This window comes from Myzus persicae, unplaced genomic scaffold (genome assembly GCF_001856785.1).
Source record: "Myzus persicae strain clone G006 unplaced genomic scaffold, MPER_G0061.0, whole genome shotgun sequence".
In the NCBI taxonomy this organism is placed as follows: Eukaryota; Metazoa; Arthropoda; class Insecta; order Hemiptera; family Aphididae; genus Myzus; species Myzus persicae.
The window spans coordinates 190,844-206,574 of NW_019103267.1; the positions used below are offsets into that span (position 1 = coordinate 190,844).

Here is a 15,731-nt window from a genome sequence, read left to right on the forward strand (position 1 = left end):
CGGACACAATACATGCGGTTATAACGTCCTCTTAATTATAATATATATGAGATAATAGACTCATAATTAATGTAGAAATTGATTGAAGTGTAGCCTAATCAAATTAAGGTTATTTTTTTTACAATCTTTATTTAGAAGCTGATACCATTTTAATACAATTAAAGAAAATTGTTTATGGTTATTACATATTTAAGTAATTGATAGAAACTGAGAACTGAAAACACTTAAACACAATGTGTCAATTAATTATTTATTGACTGTAATCATTAGGGACTTCTTGCATTTGCATGTTTTTTTGTTGTGTTCGTAAATTATTCTAGGTAAGTTATAAAATTGTTTGATGAAATGGTGAAATTAAAATACAAAGTTTGAATTTGTAATATATTTTTATTTTTGGATAAGTGCATATTATTTGAGCAATATTCAGCATATTTAAACAATTTTTTTTATTTTTATGTACGTACAATTATCAACAAAAATCATACTTGGATAACATTCCAAAATATTTCTTAAAACCAATTATGTTTGGATAGATAGCATATGCGCAAATATTGCTTAAGAATTGGGGAGACTGAAGCCTAAAGCCCTGCTGTCATATTATTGAATAAGCTTAAAAAAAAATTACGAAATGTTTGGGCCGGCCGTTGAAATTAATGGTGGAGTTACTTAAGATTTTATGAGTCTCCTTGTGGTAAAACTGTGAAAACTAATTGACATCTAGATTGAATGATGAAATGAAAATCACATACATGTTTGTTTATCACACTGTTTGCGTATCATATTATTTCTTAACCCAGTAGATGTGACAGTATTTTTAATTATTTTTTTTTATATATTGTTATATATCAAAATAGTTTAAAAACGCCCAGGACATGCAATAGTGTATTAGTATCCATTATAATCAATATTTATTTTGAACTAGTAAACCTGTGTATAAATTATTTGTATTATATTTATGTAGGTACCTACTTATTTTTGAGTTTTTTGCTTATAAAATTGTAATATGTTTATTGTATTTTTCAAAAATAAAATAAAAATTCAGCTGCATATTTTGACATTTTTTAATGCATATTTAGAACTTTTTTAGTGCAATAAGTCCTAGACCCTAATAGTCATAAATACAAGCATGCAAACAGGGTAATTGGGGTAGGCTGTTAACTATTCAGAAAATTTTTTTTTCTATTCACAATTCTATACGGGTTGTGGCTTTTACATCAATCTTTGAGTGGATTCCTGCATTTCCACTTTTTAATATATAATATTTATCTTTATTACTTAATGATTATTATTATTATTACTATGAATATTGGGTGTAGAGACTTCAATAACTGACTTATTAGTCCACATTTATATTAACTATAAACATAACTAGTAAAGGATCATAGTAACATTTCAGTGTGTATATATTGATTACAGTTAATTACATTTAATCAATATCAACCGGCTTCCGTCTGGCGGAAACAGAATCTCCCACAGAATAATATAGGTAACGATCTGTGGAAGGATAAAAAATTGCACAGAACTAGTACATTCTCTTTTGGAGCATGGTATAGTTGGTAATTTGGGGTGAAAATTGTTTAGTACTATTCATAAATTAAAGTGTATACATCTTACCAATAGTCATAAAAATAATACATGTTGTCGGGAGTAGCAGACTAATTGTTGTGACAATACTTTATTTTTGGTGATTAACGTAGCGTCAATAGGTACTCTTAAAGTAACAAAAAACTGGATCATCTACTGGTCATCTTACTATCATTATTTTGTCGTCACCCATCAAATATAGCATATTTGTTAATATTTAAAATATTATGCTAACTATTAAATTTATTTATATTAAAATAATGAAAAGTGTATTAGTGAATTGTTTGGGTTATATCCATGATAATCAAATGTCAAATCACTAGCTACAAACTAGTAACTACCTATTTTCAATAAGAAAATTTTAAAAAAAAGTAGTGCCCCAACCACTGAATATTACTAATAACATAACATTTTTACTATAAAAAAAAAATACTAAATTAGTGTAAGAAATTCTTTTAATAAATATAATAATTATACAAAACCAATAAAAAAATAAATATTACATAGTTTTTAAGCTATAATAATAGTTATAATTAACAATATTCATGTAGAACTAGGCGAGCAAATAATACACAATATACATTTAAAATTGTTCATGAAAAAAAAAAGGTAATGATAATTAACATTTTAAAATTTTTTATTGTGTATTCAGTCCAAATTATTGTAGGATAAAAATTAACTAAATAACTTCATTTTAATAATAAACAGATACTAATGAGTAACTCTTTTGCAGCAATTTGTTGAGCATATCCAATGCTATCAGCTTCACCGAAACCATAAACAGCAGGGTATATATTATTTATAGAAAGAAAATAAAAATGTATAGAATTTTTTTCAATTGATTCTGGATCTAAAACGTTTGAACTTAAGCTCATATTACATTCAGTCACAACATCGCATAAAACATTAAAAGGGTCAGATAAATCCAATTCACCATTTTTTTTAAACTGATTAACAACCTTAGTTAGTGTGTCTGATTCAGACCAATCACATGCTTCTTTAAAAAGCAAATGATAATTAAAAAAATTAACATCCATGGGCGCAGATTTTTTTATCTGATCTGATTTAATAATTTCAACTTGTTCCAAGACTTTCATTGAGTCCGATACATGTGGATCCGCTTCCATTACCAGCGACTTGTCAATAGACATTAATTTGTTTACCATCTGAACGGCAGCCAAATGCTTGGCCTGTTTTTTGGTTTTGTGAGTTGCTGTTTCGATCATTTTAGCTACATGACAACTGATAGTAAATAGTTTAGCATGGGCTTGTCCTTCTTCTCTAACTAAATTAAATTCAGGCAATCCCAATTTATTATTTGTACAAATGTCATTCAATTGTCCAACAGCGTTTACTTTAATATTGTTATCAAATGGAGAGACAACGTGATTATCAAAATCCCATTGTTTAAAATCAGTATGCAATAACTGAGGTTTATCATCAATCATTATTTTAAGAAGATTTAATGCTGCCACGTGCTTGGCTTCTTTTTTGGAAGTTCCGTCGCCCACAGCTACATAATCATCCAGAGTCAGACTATACTTAAAGCTGACCTTACTATGTGAAACACCATTATGTATGAGATCATATTGAGGAACAAGGCGATTTTTGGCTGCATATTCTTGTACAATGGAGGCTGGAGTCTTGTTTAATGAACTTATGTGTGCTGACTTATCTTGCAGATCAAATCCCATAGCTTCAGTCATTTTCTAAAAAGATTAATTATAATATTAACAAATTAACATAGACATAAATAATAATGTATTAGGTACCAATCAACTATGTTAAATTAAAAATAAAACACTGATATTATTCTATACAATACTTTATTTAGCAATCAATAATAATCAACTAACGATTACTAAATTTTGGCATTGTAACAGTGTGCACATGAGCATGTGCAGACACTGCTGGTAGGGTAGTCATACATAACATATTAACATACACACACGTATATAACATATTCGTCCCTAAGTTATAAAAACAAATTTATTATCTAGTTTATTTAGAACAGAAGAACTAAAAAAGATTACCGATTATAATGGTAATTTTGAACATTGGAGGGTGGAAGTAAGAAGAGTAGTCAAGTGCATACCCTGACTATCACATGCTTATGATTGTACATATTATACACTAACATTTAAACCGAGACCTTTGATCTTAGTACAGAACAATATTCATAGACTGACCCTTTAAATTGTAATCAGATGTGTGATAGAGAACATTGTTGGCCGTAAGCCATAACTGTAACTATATGTATATTTTAACTGTGTAGATCGGTCACTCTGTGACTTATTTGCGGTCTGTACCTAGGTTTACGAAGAAAAGTTAATAATATGAACAGAGTCAGTCTATGCATTTTAAACTTTATTTATACATCTCATGACTTCTCACACTTTGAATAGTAACATTCATACAATTTTCTTTTTATAATTATTATTATAAATGGATATGAAACCCTGTTGAAAATTTTACAAATAATTACATAATTACTTGTAATAGATAAGTAATTAGATTTAACCTTAGACTAGAATATATATATATATATGGATTAAACATTCTAAGAAATTATGATAAGTATGGTAAAATTAAATCATTAAGCTGAATTAATATTAATATACATTATATTATATTAATTAACTAATAAAAGGTATTATTAAAGATCAATTGAGGGACCATCACTGGTTAATAACATTAAACCTCAAATAGGATCATTTTACATTCAATTCCTCAAGCATCAATATTATTTGAGCACCTATAGGTACTAATAAGGTATTAAAATACATACAATGTATTTAATTTGATAAAAGTTCAGTCTAATAGTTATTTAACAAAACTAATATATGGTCGTGTACATTTATTACCAAAACTATTAAATTACCTAATTGATTTGAGACTACTTAAGTAGGTAACTATTATTTGAATAATATTAGTGAATAGGTTTAACCGGAACTAGAATAAAGAATTCTAAGCCATAACTAAAAAAATGTAGTATGACCTGACAGTTTTTAAATTGAATTACGCTTTTGTGTAATATATGTACCTACTCGAGAATATTTACCTGATATACATATAAACAAAAACAAGTGCACAATCTACCGATAGTCGATACGATTAATACTAAACGACAGAATTGACAAATCGTCTTTTCGAGTGAGAAACAACCTTCGGTCCCGGTCTGTTCGGATTTTTTGAAAATGCAAATTGCAATGACACAATGTTAATAGTAAATACTAAATGATAATGAAACTAGGGCTCGAAGAGTATGGAGGTTGTTTGCGAGTTACAAGTGGTTATCAGTTATCGCCACGGAGATTCCATAAGACTTTCATGCACGATTAGTCGACGTGCTTTCATGAGATTCCATCACATTAGAATTCTCAACATTGACGTCATGATGACGCGCACATGGAGAATATAATATTCATTTATATACAGAGTGTAACAGAAACTAGAAAGATCTGACAAATAAAATAATTATTATTCTAATCAATGATTTAAAAAAATCATACAATTTATAGACACTTGGGTTAAACACTTAATATTAGAACATTTTTTATTTTTCAATACCAAAAAAATTTTAAATTTTAAATCTGTAATATTGTTTTAAAAAGTTATTGCTTTTCAAATGAATGAATCTTACTTCAAAAAAATTTGACATTTTAAGAAACATAAAAAATAAACCTCGAAATAAACACTTGACTTGGATAAATGTTTTTACAACTGAAGGTTTTCTAGAAACTAGATTTACAAAATAGCTATCACATTAAAAAAGTTTTTATTTTAGTATAAAAATTAGAAAAAATAAAAATGTTAAACGCCTTACGAGTCTATCGCGTGAGTACGATGTACTTCTACATGCACGATGTAGACACATTTGTACATGATATAATAAACTGTATTGTCTTTGTCTGTATTATATCATACATTTATATACATCGTCATAGTGTGCCAATGGCGCCAGCAAAAATATAAACCGGTCGGGGGGAGGGGCCAAAAGTCTCTGATAACATCATTTTCTAAATTATCATATAACAATATGATATTATATCTGTGGTGACAGTTCTTCCTAGTTGTTCCTAAATGTCGACATCGTTTATTGTATAATAAAAATCGTTTTTAACATCACACACAAGCCTCCAACCTAATCGTTTACAACATCAATTCCAAATCTCCAGTGCTCGGATATCAAGCTGAGTCCATAGATTAAGAAATAGACTGAATAGAGTCTCGCTTCTGAATATTGTTCTGTAGTTTTACCGGGTAAAATTTACCCACCGAATTTTTTTAATAACAAAGAAAAAATGGAGAAACCTCAAAAAATTCCGAAAGTTGCCAAGGTAAGTATCATGATACTCATGAAAAATCACTTAAAATAATTAATGGAAGTATCTAATGTGATAGCTTACTATTCATATTTGTGCTTTAGGTAAAGAATAAAGCACCCGCGGAGATTCAAATCACTGCTGAACAGCTATTAAGAGAAGCAAAGGAGCGAGATCTTGAAATTGTACCACCTGTAAGTAATTTATGAAGTTTACTTTTATTGTTCAGTCTATTTTAAATCATCCATGACAATAATATGCAAATTATTGAAATATTAGCCTCCCAAACAAAAAATCTCTGATCCAGTAGAACTAAGAGATTATCAACATAGAAAACGACGTGCTTTTGAGGATAATATTCGAAGAAATCGTACGAATATAAGTAATTGGATAAAATACGCTGCTTGGGAAGAGAGTCAGAAAGAAATTCAAAGGTAAATCATATCAAATTAAGTCAGTTGTATGTTTACATATTTCAAATCAAAATATTTTAAGTAATAATACCTACTTCAAATTATATTTTCTTTGTACTTATTGATTGTATCTAATTGCTGAACCCGTATGTGTTGTCTTCGTTTTACAAACTAATATTAAAGCCAGCATCACTAATTTGATACTGCTGAACTCAAATTCTTTGTTCTATGTGTCATATGAAGACCACTCATGAAAGCTAAGCTTCATCTTTATATCAATATTTCTATTTTTTAAATTTTAACATTTTGTTTTGTTTAACCCAAAAAATGTTTTCTATTAACCTAACCTAATCTTTATCAATTATTATTGAGCTTACCTATTAGAATTTAATTAAAGATATATGCTTATAGGGTATGTAAGTTTTGCCTAATCTTAATTTTGAGAATTTTCTATAATTTGGTTTATATACACTTATGAGTAAGCCTATTATACCCCCTACTAATATACACAAACGTCAGTATTATTTTTAATTTTCATATCATTATTCTAAATGTATGTTGTTTATAATTTTGATTAACATAACATAATGAGTATATTTATTTTAAGGGCGCGTTCGATCTATGAAAGAGCATTAGACACAGACCACCGAAATATAACACTATGGCTAAAATACGCCGAACTAGAAATGAGACATCGACAAGTGATGCATGCCAGAAATCTATGGGATCGTGCTGTTGTCATCATGCCTCGTGCAAATCAATTTTGGTACAAATACACATATATGGAAGAGATGTTAGGAAATGTTGCAGGTAAAAAATGAAAATGAAAATAATTTATTCTACTCAGTTTTGCTGTTGTTATCTTATATAATTGGAATATATTTTTTTTTAGGAGCCAGAGCAGTATTTGAACGATGGATGGAATGGGAACCCCCAGAACAAGCTTGGTTGACTTATATAAAATTTGAGTTACGTTACCATGAAGTTGATCGTGCAAGGAAAATCTATAATAATTTTGTTATGGTACATCCAGATGTCACAAACTGGATAAGATATGCTAGGTATATTATATACATATTGAAGATTTAAAATTTTTTAATTACTATTTTATTATTAGATTTGAAGAACAAAATGGCTTTATTTCCGGTGGAAGAAGTGTATTTGAAAAAGCAGTTGAATTTTTTGGTGATGATCATATAAGTGAAAATTTATTTATTGCATTCGCAAGATTTGAAGAACGGCAAAAAGAAGTATTAAAATTGATTATAATTATAATTTTTTTATGTTAGTAAATAAACAATCTGTGATATTATTTTGTTGTTTGAGTATGATATGATAAATATTGTTTTAAATTAAATAATATTATTTTTTATTTTAACACTACTTAAGGTGCATAATATTTTATTTGTTTTTAGCACGAACGTGTACGAGTAATTTATAAATATGCTTTGGATCATGTCCCTAAAGACAGATGCCATGATATTTATAAAGCATACACAATACACGAGAAAAAATTTGGTGATCGGACTGCAATTGAAAGTGTTATTAGTAGCAAAAGAAAACTTCAATATGAACAAGTATATAATAGTTTTAAATTAAATCAAAACAATGTCTTAACTATATGACTTTCAGGAAGTAAAAGGTAATCCAACAAATTATGATGCTTGGTTTGATTATTTGAAATTAGTAGAGAGTGAAGGAAATTTAGAAGTCATTCGAGATACATATGAACGAGCAGTTGCAAATATACCCCCTTCAAATGTAAGTTATTTTTATTAACAAAACACAAATGTTAATTAATATATTTATATCATTTTCGATGTGTTAAATTATAATTTCAAATATTTTTTAACTAAATTTAATTATTTTTACTGTAGGAAAAGCATGCATGGCGTCGATATGTTTATTTGTGGATAAATTATGCTTTGTTTGAAGAGCTAGAAGCTGAAGACGAAGAGCGTACACGTGATGTTTATCAGACATTTATTTCTACTATACCTCACAAAATATTCACATTTTCAAAAGCTTGGTTATATTATGCTCAATTTGAAATACGCCACAAAAATTTAACTGCTGCAAGAAAGCGAATGGTAATTTTTATTAGTTTTAAATTAATTCAATAATACTATACCTAATTTAATTTACAGGGTGTTGCATTAGGTTTATGTCCCAGAGATAAACTATTTAGAGGCTATATTGATTTAGAAATACAACTTAGAGAATTTGAAAGATGTCGTATACTCTATGAAAAGTATTTAGAATTTGGACCAGAAAATTGCGTCACCTGGATTCGAGTAAGTATTGACTACATCCCAAATATATTGTATATGTGAAGCAATCCTACAATTTTCAAGTTTTTGTAAATTAAAATGAATATTAATTTTAGTTTGCAGAATTAGAAACAGTATTGGGTGATATAGATCGCGCTAGAGCTATTTATGAATTAGCTGTAAACCAACAACGATTAGATATGCCAGAAGTTCTATGGAAATCATTCATCGATTTCGAGACATTACAAGGGGAGACAGAAAAAGCTAGAAAGTTGTATGAAAGACTTCTAGAAAGAACTAATCATTTTAAGGTGATATTCTATCTTATTTATTTTTATTTTTTGCTTAAAAATTAAACCAGTAAGCTCATAAAAATAAAAACCTACTTTTATATGGCAGGTGTGGATGAGCTATGCACAATTCGAAGCTACTTCAGAAGAGGAAGGTATCGATAGTGTCTCAGTAGCAAGAAGAGTATTTGAAAGAGGTAATGAAGCACTACGAAGAGGTGGTACACCCGAAGAAAGAGAAGGTATTTTACAGGCATGGTTTAGATTTGAAGAAGAAAACGGAGATGAAGATAGTAAAACTAAAGTTAAAAATATGTTGCCAAAGAGGATTAAAAAACGAGTGCCTTATACTTCCGAAAGTGGAGTAAGAAAACTTTTGGTTTAAATTTAATTAATTTTAGTGTTATTATATTTACTAATTTGATATATTTTATTTTATTTATTTTAGAGGGACAAAGGATGGGAAGAAAAAATAGACTATATTTTCCCAGAGGATGATGCTGCTCGACCAAACCTTAAACTCCTAGAAACTGCTAAAGCATGGAAGAAAAGGAAATTAGAAGAATCGTAAATAAATAAGCAATCAATGTATTATTTTCTATTGTTTTATAATATAAATTACTTACCGCCGTGTTTTTAGTAATCCTATTGTATTCATATTAAGTTCTATGTATAATTTTCAATATTTTAATTTCTATCCTACTCTTAACTGTTGTAGTAAGTAATCTAATAGTATTTAATTGTAAACTACCTATATGACGATGAAATATATATTTTTTTAAGTATACAAATTAACTTCAGATAAGGGAATAGACAACAGAATATAATGGATTATGACTGTAATACTATATTTTTAAAAGCCGTACTAGCTCAGAGAGCTAGTAAATAAATAAATATATTTGTGATACAATAATATCATTATTTACATTTGATATCAATATGTTAGAATTTAGATTTTCTATTTAACTTTCTGACAAATATAAATTTTAGCAATTTTATGAATTTCATCAAGATTCTAACATCTAAACACTTATTAAAAATATTGTCACTGTATTTTTGATATTTTTTAATTGGTACATGAACAGCTTACGAGGAACCTTGTATTTGATTTTTAAACTTCCGACTAAATGAAATTTTTTATACTTAAACCAAAAAAAAAGGGTTATGAAATATTAAATTAAATATTTTGAAAATGTTATCATGTACAGAAAATGCTAATTAGAATACCAATTTTAGAATATATGTTGTGTATTAAATACATTATGAGCCAGACTTCACCCACCTACCTCTATAAATTGATCACACCACTCTTACACGTGCTGTCCGTATTACTTTTTGCCATGCTTTTGCCGACATGACAGTATGTCACTTACATCTATTCCATAACACCAAAATCTTGTAACCATTCTAAGTATCTAAGATTGGCTAACTGTTCCATATAACAGCAGGAGATTAGAAGTATTGATATTTTATAATATATTATATTTATCTGATTAGGACAGTACCTTTTCTACCAGGAAAAGCATTTACATACACTGGATTCTAAGAGGTCATTTTCCAATGCTTTAACCGGGCTCAAAAAATAAATTTTCTGTGCAAGCCTGATAAAATATATTTTTTTATTACATTCATAGATTAAAAATGTATTTAATCTTTTATTATTGATTATCCACCGAAAGTAATATCACAGAAGACAGGTTTTCTAGAAATATATTTTAAAACATTTAACGATTTATTTCAAAATTACAAAATCATTTTTGTTACAAATCAATGTCTGGTAACCCATTGTGAGTATGTAACAATTTTCATATTTTAATCACAGTCATCCAATCTTACGGGATGTTCTAGTGGTATAATTGACTTTTTCTCAACATCTCTAGAAAGTGCTTTTCTCATATCTGAAAATATATAATTTTTAATATTTTATAAATCTTACGGTGAATAACAAAATGTACCATATGCATCTTCGTCAGGATCTCCTGAATAATATTCTAATACGGTACGATACACTGTATACCCTAAGCTCTTGTACATTGATATAGCTACTGTATTGCTGACACGCACATATAGATCAACAAACCATGCATCTTTTCTGAAAATTATTATAACATTAGAAAATGTAAATAAAATTTATAATAAAAATTTACTTTTCCGAAATTTCTTCTAACCAATTCATTAAGACACCTGCAACACCTAATCTTCTGTATTCTGGAGCAACAGTTAATGCAGTTACATGACCATGCCAACTATCTGGCTGTCCTTCAGATTTCCCCATAACTAAATACAATTTACAGTTTAAATTTATAAATATCAGGTAAAACTAATTTATGATAACATAAAATTATTAAAAATTGTACATTTGTTTTTGCAGCAAAACAAAAATTATTTAATTATTTGGAAAACCAATCTTTTTGTATAAAATAACATATTATATGATGCATAAGTCGTAGCATTTACATATGAAGCAGTAGTTATTGAACTAAGTTAAAAACTTACTATAGCCCATAATTTCTCCAGTAGGTGATTCAGCAACCTGAAAATACTCCGGCCAATGTGCAAGATATTGCATATAAAATGGTATTGCATACTGTATAATGTCAAGTTAAGTTTGAATTTAAAGTATTAATAATGTATACAACTAACAATATAAAAATTGGTTAATACTTATTTTAATTCATAATAGATACAAAAAAAAAAAAATACATAAATAAGGGTAGTCAAAATATTCAAATGTGAACCTAAAAACTCTCAGTAAATGTGCTAGTTAAAAATAATTCCATGTAGATAGTATTAAAAAAAATGATAATACTGAGATCTACCTATTTATTATCATATAGTATAGTACTTCTATAAATTATATCATTATCTATAAAAATACACACATTGAATAATTTGTATATAGTATGTTTCAAAAAGGATACAGTTTCTGTGAGCGTATCTAGATTTCTGAAATAACCAAACAGATTATAAAAATTAATTCAATAATGGAGAACTAAAATTATTAATAGATTAGTTATTATTAGTTATTAAATATTTATGTTAAATCTAAATTTGTCACATAACACTTTCTAGATTAAATACAAGACACACTTAGGTATCATTTAAATTAGACAAATTATTTTAATATAACTAAAAATCTTAACAAATAAGTAATTTTAAATTTTTGCAAGAAATTATTAAAATTGCATTGCTTCCATTAAAAACAAATCAGCCATTCTGCCATTCTAACATGAGTACAATTTACAATTGATCGAGTTTAAAGGAGGGCTTGAAACTGTTTTAATTTTTATCAGTTTTCTCAAATTCTTATATTTTGGGTTAGTTTTGAAATTATTGTTTTGGTTAGATATTATGGAAGGCTTTATAAACTTTTAGGTCTTGGTTATTAAATTAGTTTACATAATACCATCAAATTTTTATTTAATGAATACTGTAATAATATTTTTTTCTTATAAAAATACTTATTTTATCAAAAATTGAAAATATTGTAATTAATTTATAAAACGGAAGAAATGTAGGTAAGTTTTAACTGTTAACATTTTATAAATTTTTAGATTTGTTACTTCAGTTTTAAGATTTCCACAGGCGTTTTTTAGCATTGGTTTGAAATCGTGATATATGGGGTGAGATAAGAGTGTTAAAAATTAAGAAAATTGAGTTTTTAACTGCTTTTCAGAAAACCGGTTTCAAACTATGATTGCGGTACAAATTTTAGTTACAACAATCTAATTAAAAATTTGCTATTAAAATTATCATCATGTAAATAAGCATAATAAAATGTTTTAACAATTTTTTAGTAAAAATCACTTACACATTATTGAATTTGAATAAATCATCGCAATTGAATGGTCTTAGGGTTGTCATTATGTTGTCAGTTTCGACTAATTAATACTTAAAACTGAAAAATAACACAATGCGTTAGATGAACTGTACATTTATTAGTAAACAGCAATGCAGTAAGTAAGGAGCATTATAAAAATAATTACAAAATAAACTATGATTTATATACCCATTAAAAAATTAGACAAATAATTATTATTATTTATCAATTAAATGTATTGTATTTTTTATTGTGATAACACTGATATCAAAAACACTATTGTATAATCTTTGGACTGTTTTATAACAACCGATAGTATTTTTAACCTCGGTTCAATGTGAGGTTGGTTACCAAAATCCAGGTGGTTTTTCTAGTCGGAAATCTTTATCAGTCTTGTGCATGACTCTGAAAATTGAAAACATTGAAAATATTTAAACATGATAATAGGCAATGGCATTATGCTTTATGCATTTATGCCGCTTTTGAATAATGGACAATATTGATATTTATGTTAGGTGTTAAACTTTAATTCTATTTAGTTCGTTCTACCCAGGATTTAACTATTGAAAGTCCAATAATTCACATTTTTTGTGGTTCCAAGTAGCATTTGCCTTTTCAATCTTACGAAAATATCCGTTGCTCAAGTTATTTATTTGAATTAACAATGGCACTAAACTACAGTTCTATCGATGATGACGGTGCCTTTTCATTCCGGAATCTTGAAAGGTTTGTCTGTTTCATTATTATATTAATAATGTATACCTCATAATAGATAACTAATGTTAGTTTTATTTTTCATAATTAATGTGATTTATTTAGGCCATGTAAGAATTAAACACTAAGTACTTACAGTTAGTAATTATCTGTCGTTAATAAATTATATTTATAGACTTTAAACTAATTTACTCTTAATAAATATTAATGAATTATATTATAATAAGTGAATCTTAATTAAAATAAGTATGTATTATACTATGATAAAGAGCTGATTACCATTGTTTTTCAGCTTTAATCAAATAGTAAAAAAATCATGTAAAATATCCTTACACTATCCTTACACATATTAATAATATATATAATAAATTATGATTTACCATGTATTTTACATAGTATACGCTACTATTTATTAAGTACATACAATTTTTTGATTTTTAGAAATGCCAAACTTGAAAAAATGGGACTTAAAATGCCTAGTTTTCGAAAAACTGGTACTACAATCGTAGGAGTGACTACTCGCGATTGTGTCATTTTGGCTGCAGATACACGTGCTACTTCTGACACTATTGTTATGGAAAAAAATTGTGAAAAAATTCATTACATTGGCAAATATATGCAGTATGTTGACATAATAAATTTGTCTTATGTAAATACCTTTTAATAATTTTAATACTGAACTATTTCAGTTGTTGCGGTGCTGGTACAGCAGCAGATACTATGCAAGTTACACGCATGGTCTCTGCTAATGTTTCCTTACAAGCATTCAAGTTTCCTGATGAAATGGTTCCTGTTGCATTTGCTGCTAGGTCTCTCCGTCAATATCTTTTCAAATACATGGTAATTTGGTATAACACTATATTATTTGTTCTATTTATTAATTTTGATTTTTGATTAAGGGGTATGTTTCAGCCGCATTAATTTTGGGTGGTGTTGATAATAGTGGTTCACACTTATATTCCATTTACCCTCATGGTTCAATAGATAAATTACCTTATATATCAATGGGATCAGGAAGTATGGCAGCTATTTCAGAACTTGAAAGTCGCTGGAATGAAAATCTAACTGTAAGTTAAATTTTTTACTTAATACTTTATATTTTTAATTTTTTTTTAATTCTCCACTAGGAAGAAGAAGGCATGAAACTAGCATGCGATGCTATTTTAGGCGGTGTATTTAATGATCTTGGATCTGGAAGTAATGTGGATCTATGTATTATAAAAAAAGATGGAACTCGTATGCTCAGAAACTACCTGACACCTAATAAAAAGCCAGCAACGTAAGTTTTTCATTTTATACTGCTAAAGTCAAGCATACTTTATAAATTATAAATCATATGTACATATTTTATTGTAGTGCTAAATATGTCTATCCAACTGGTTTGACCAAAGTGTTAAGCAAAAGTGAAATCAAATTCCAAATTGCAGAAGAAACTGTCATGGAAGTTGATTCTTAAATTTTTTTTTCCAAGTATAAACAATTATTTTTACATTTTATAATTTTCAACAAAAGTGTTGTTTAATTGGTACTGGTGTCAACATTTATTTATGTAAAATACTGATGTTAACAAAAAATATATTTAAAATTATGTTTTCTTGAAAATGTTAATAAATTATTAATTTCGATGCATTTTTAAAGATGTTTTTAATGAAGTTAAATAAAATAAAGCAAGAAGCTGACTGATATAGCATTTTTCTGATTATTGGTACCTTTATTTGTTTTTAAATTAATATTATTTATAATCTATGCAGTTATAATGAGTAAATTTGATAGTAAACGGTTAGTGTCACCCAACATACCCATATTAACAATCTGATATATTAAAGCTTGATGACTTAAGGTCAACAAATTTTAGATTTATCAATGAACATAATGTTGGACAATCTATTACATGTTTTTGAAGTTTTTACATCCTAACTTAACTGGCATTATGATATTTTTAGAGTCTAGCCAAATATTTTTTCCCCAAGTAATTAGTAAAAAAAAAAAAATTAAGCATGTAGAAACTAAGGTTAGTAATAATCACATAGTAAAAGATATTAATATTAATTAATAAGAATGAATAAATAATGAATCTTTTATACTGAGATAATTTAAATAAAAAAAAAAATTATTATAATTGTGGCAAGGAACAAAATACAAATGATTATAATGGATACAGGCAGTTCAAAAAGTTAATGACTATATTATATGAACTAAACAAAAAATTAGAGAGCAGTGTCGGAAAAAATGTAAATTAAGTACAGTGAAAACTCTTTATAACAAAACTCTTTACAACGAAAAACTCTATATAACGTAAACATTACATAATAATG

General features: G+C 27.4%; 4 protein-coding genes across 7 annotated transcripts; 2 read left to right on the plus strand and 2 right to left on the minus strand.

Annotated features, from left to right (window-relative positions):
• Positions 1–2,191: 2,191 nt before the first annotated feature.
• On the minus strand, positions 2,192–5,534 carry LOC111034107 (interferon-inducible double-stranded RNA-dependent protein kinase activator A homolog B-like). Of its 4 annotated transcripts, none has more exons than XM_022315143.1 (2): positions 5,411–5,534; positions 2,192–3,293 (listed from the first exon to the last, which is right to left on the minus strand). In XM_022315143.1, exons 1-2 carry the CDS (start codon positions 5,459–5,461, stop codon positions 2,274–2,276), a joined length of 1,071 nt encoding a protein of 356 aa, XP_022170835.1. In that variant the 5' UTR covers positions 5,462–5,534; the 3' UTR covers positions 2,192–2,273. The 4 variants fall into 4 exon arrangements, with proteins under 4 accessions (XP_022170835.1, XP_022170836.1, XP_022170838.1 ...); XM_022315144.1 differs by lacking the exon at positions 5,411–5,534 and adding an exon at positions 5,228–5,404; XM_022315146.1 differs by lacking the exon at positions 5,411–5,534 and adding an exon at positions 4,632–5,030.
• A 212-nt stretch (positions 5,535–5,746) lies between these two features.
• Positions 5,747–9,725, plus strand: LOC111034106 (protein crooked neck). Its single transcript, XM_022315142.1, has 13 exons — positions 5,747–5,924; positions 6,014–6,103; positions 6,189–6,343; positions 6,930–7,132; positions 7,215–7,383; positions 7,440–7,572; positions 7,738–7,899; positions 7,955–8,083; positions 8,200–8,412; positions 8,470–8,616; positions 8,709–8,903; positions 8,992–9,246; positions 9,331–9,725. Exons 1-13 carry the CDS (start codon positions 5,889–5,891, stop codon positions 9,451–9,453), a joined length of 2,010 nt encoding a protein of 669 aa, XP_022170834.1. The 5' UTR covers positions 5,747–5,888; the 3' UTR covers positions 9,454–9,725.
• Positions 9,726–10,575: 850 nt separating this feature from the next.
• On the minus strand, positions 10,576–12,920 carry LOC111034117 (N-alpha-acetyltransferase 20). Its single transcript, XM_022315159.1, has 6 exons — positions 12,694–12,920; positions 11,804–11,828; positions 11,379–11,469; positions 11,030–11,159; positions 10,838–10,974; positions 10,576–10,780 (listed from the first exon to the last, which is right to left on the minus strand). The coding sequence occupies exons 1-6, from the start codon at positions 12,744–12,746 to the stop codon at positions 10,695–10,697; spliced, it is 522 nt and encodes a 173-aa protein (XP_022170851.1). The 5' UTR covers positions 12,747–12,920; the 3' UTR covers positions 10,576–10,694.
• Positions 12,921–13,056: 136 nt separating this feature from the next.
• LOC111034116 (proteasome subunit beta type-7-like) lies at positions 13,057–15,045 on the plus strand. Its single transcript, XM_022315158.1, has 6 exons — positions 13,057–13,428; positions 13,858–14,037; positions 14,106–14,256; positions 14,316–14,483; positions 14,544–14,695; positions 14,773–15,045. Exons 1-6 carry the CDS (start codon positions 13,367–13,369, stop codon positions 14,870–14,872), a joined length of 813 nt encoding a protein of 270 aa, XP_022170850.1. The 5' UTR covers positions 13,057–13,366; the 3' UTR covers positions 14,873–15,045.
• Positions 15,046–15,731: the final 686 nt, after the last annotated feature.

What these genes read in the sequence shown, in the direction of transcription:
- LOC111034106 (XM_022315142.1), top strand. Translation starts at nt 5,889, where the DNA reads ATGGAGAAACCTCAAAAAATTCCGAAAGTTGCCAAG. An exon ending in AAATTCCGAAAGTTGCCAAG is followed by an intron (nt 5,925 to 6,013) that starts GTAAGTATCATG and finishes TTTGTGCTTTAG; the next exon opens with GTAAAGAATAAAGCACCCGC. An exon ending in AGTCAGAAAGAAATTCAAAG is followed by an intron (nt 6,344 to 6,929) that starts GTAAATCATATC and finishes ATTTATTTTAAG; the next exon opens with GGCGCGTTCGATCTATGAAA.
- LOC111034116 (XM_022315158.1), top strand. Translation starts at nt 13,367, where the DNA reads ATGGCACTAAACTACAGTTCTATCGATGATGACGGTGCCTTTTCATTC. An exon ending in TACATTGGCAAATATATGCA is followed by an intron (nt 14,038 to 14,105) that starts GTATGTTGACAT and finishes GAACTATTTCAG; the next exon opens with TTGTTGCGGTGCTGGTACAG. An exon ending in AATATCTTTTCAAATACATG is followed by an intron (nt 14,257 to 14,315) that starts GTAATTTGGTAT and finishes TTTTTGATTAAG; the next exon opens with GGGTATGTTTCAGCCGCATT.
- LOC111034107 (XM_022315143.1), bottom strand. Translation starts at nt 5,461, where the DNA reads ATGTGTCTACATCGTGCATGTAGAAGTACATCGTACTCACGCGATAGA. An exon ending in CGTACTCACGCGATAGACTC is followed by an intron (nt 3,294 to 5,410) that starts GTAAGGCGTTTA and finishes TAATCTTTTTAG; the next exon opens with AAAATGACTGAAGCTATGGG.
- LOC111034117 (XM_022315159.1), bottom strand. Translation starts at nt 12,746, where the DNA reads ATGACAACCCTAAGACCATTCAATTGCGATGATTTATTCAAATTCAAT. An exon ending in TAGATACGCTCACAGAAACT is followed by an intron (nt 11,470 to 11,803) that starts GTATCCTTTTTG and finishes GACATTATACAG; the next exon opens with TATGCAATACCATTTTATAT. An exon ending in TTAGAAGAAATTTCGGAAAA is followed by an intron (nt 10,975 to 11,029) that starts GTAAATTTTTAT and finishes AATAATTTTCAG; the next exon opens with AAAAGATGCATGGTTTGTTG.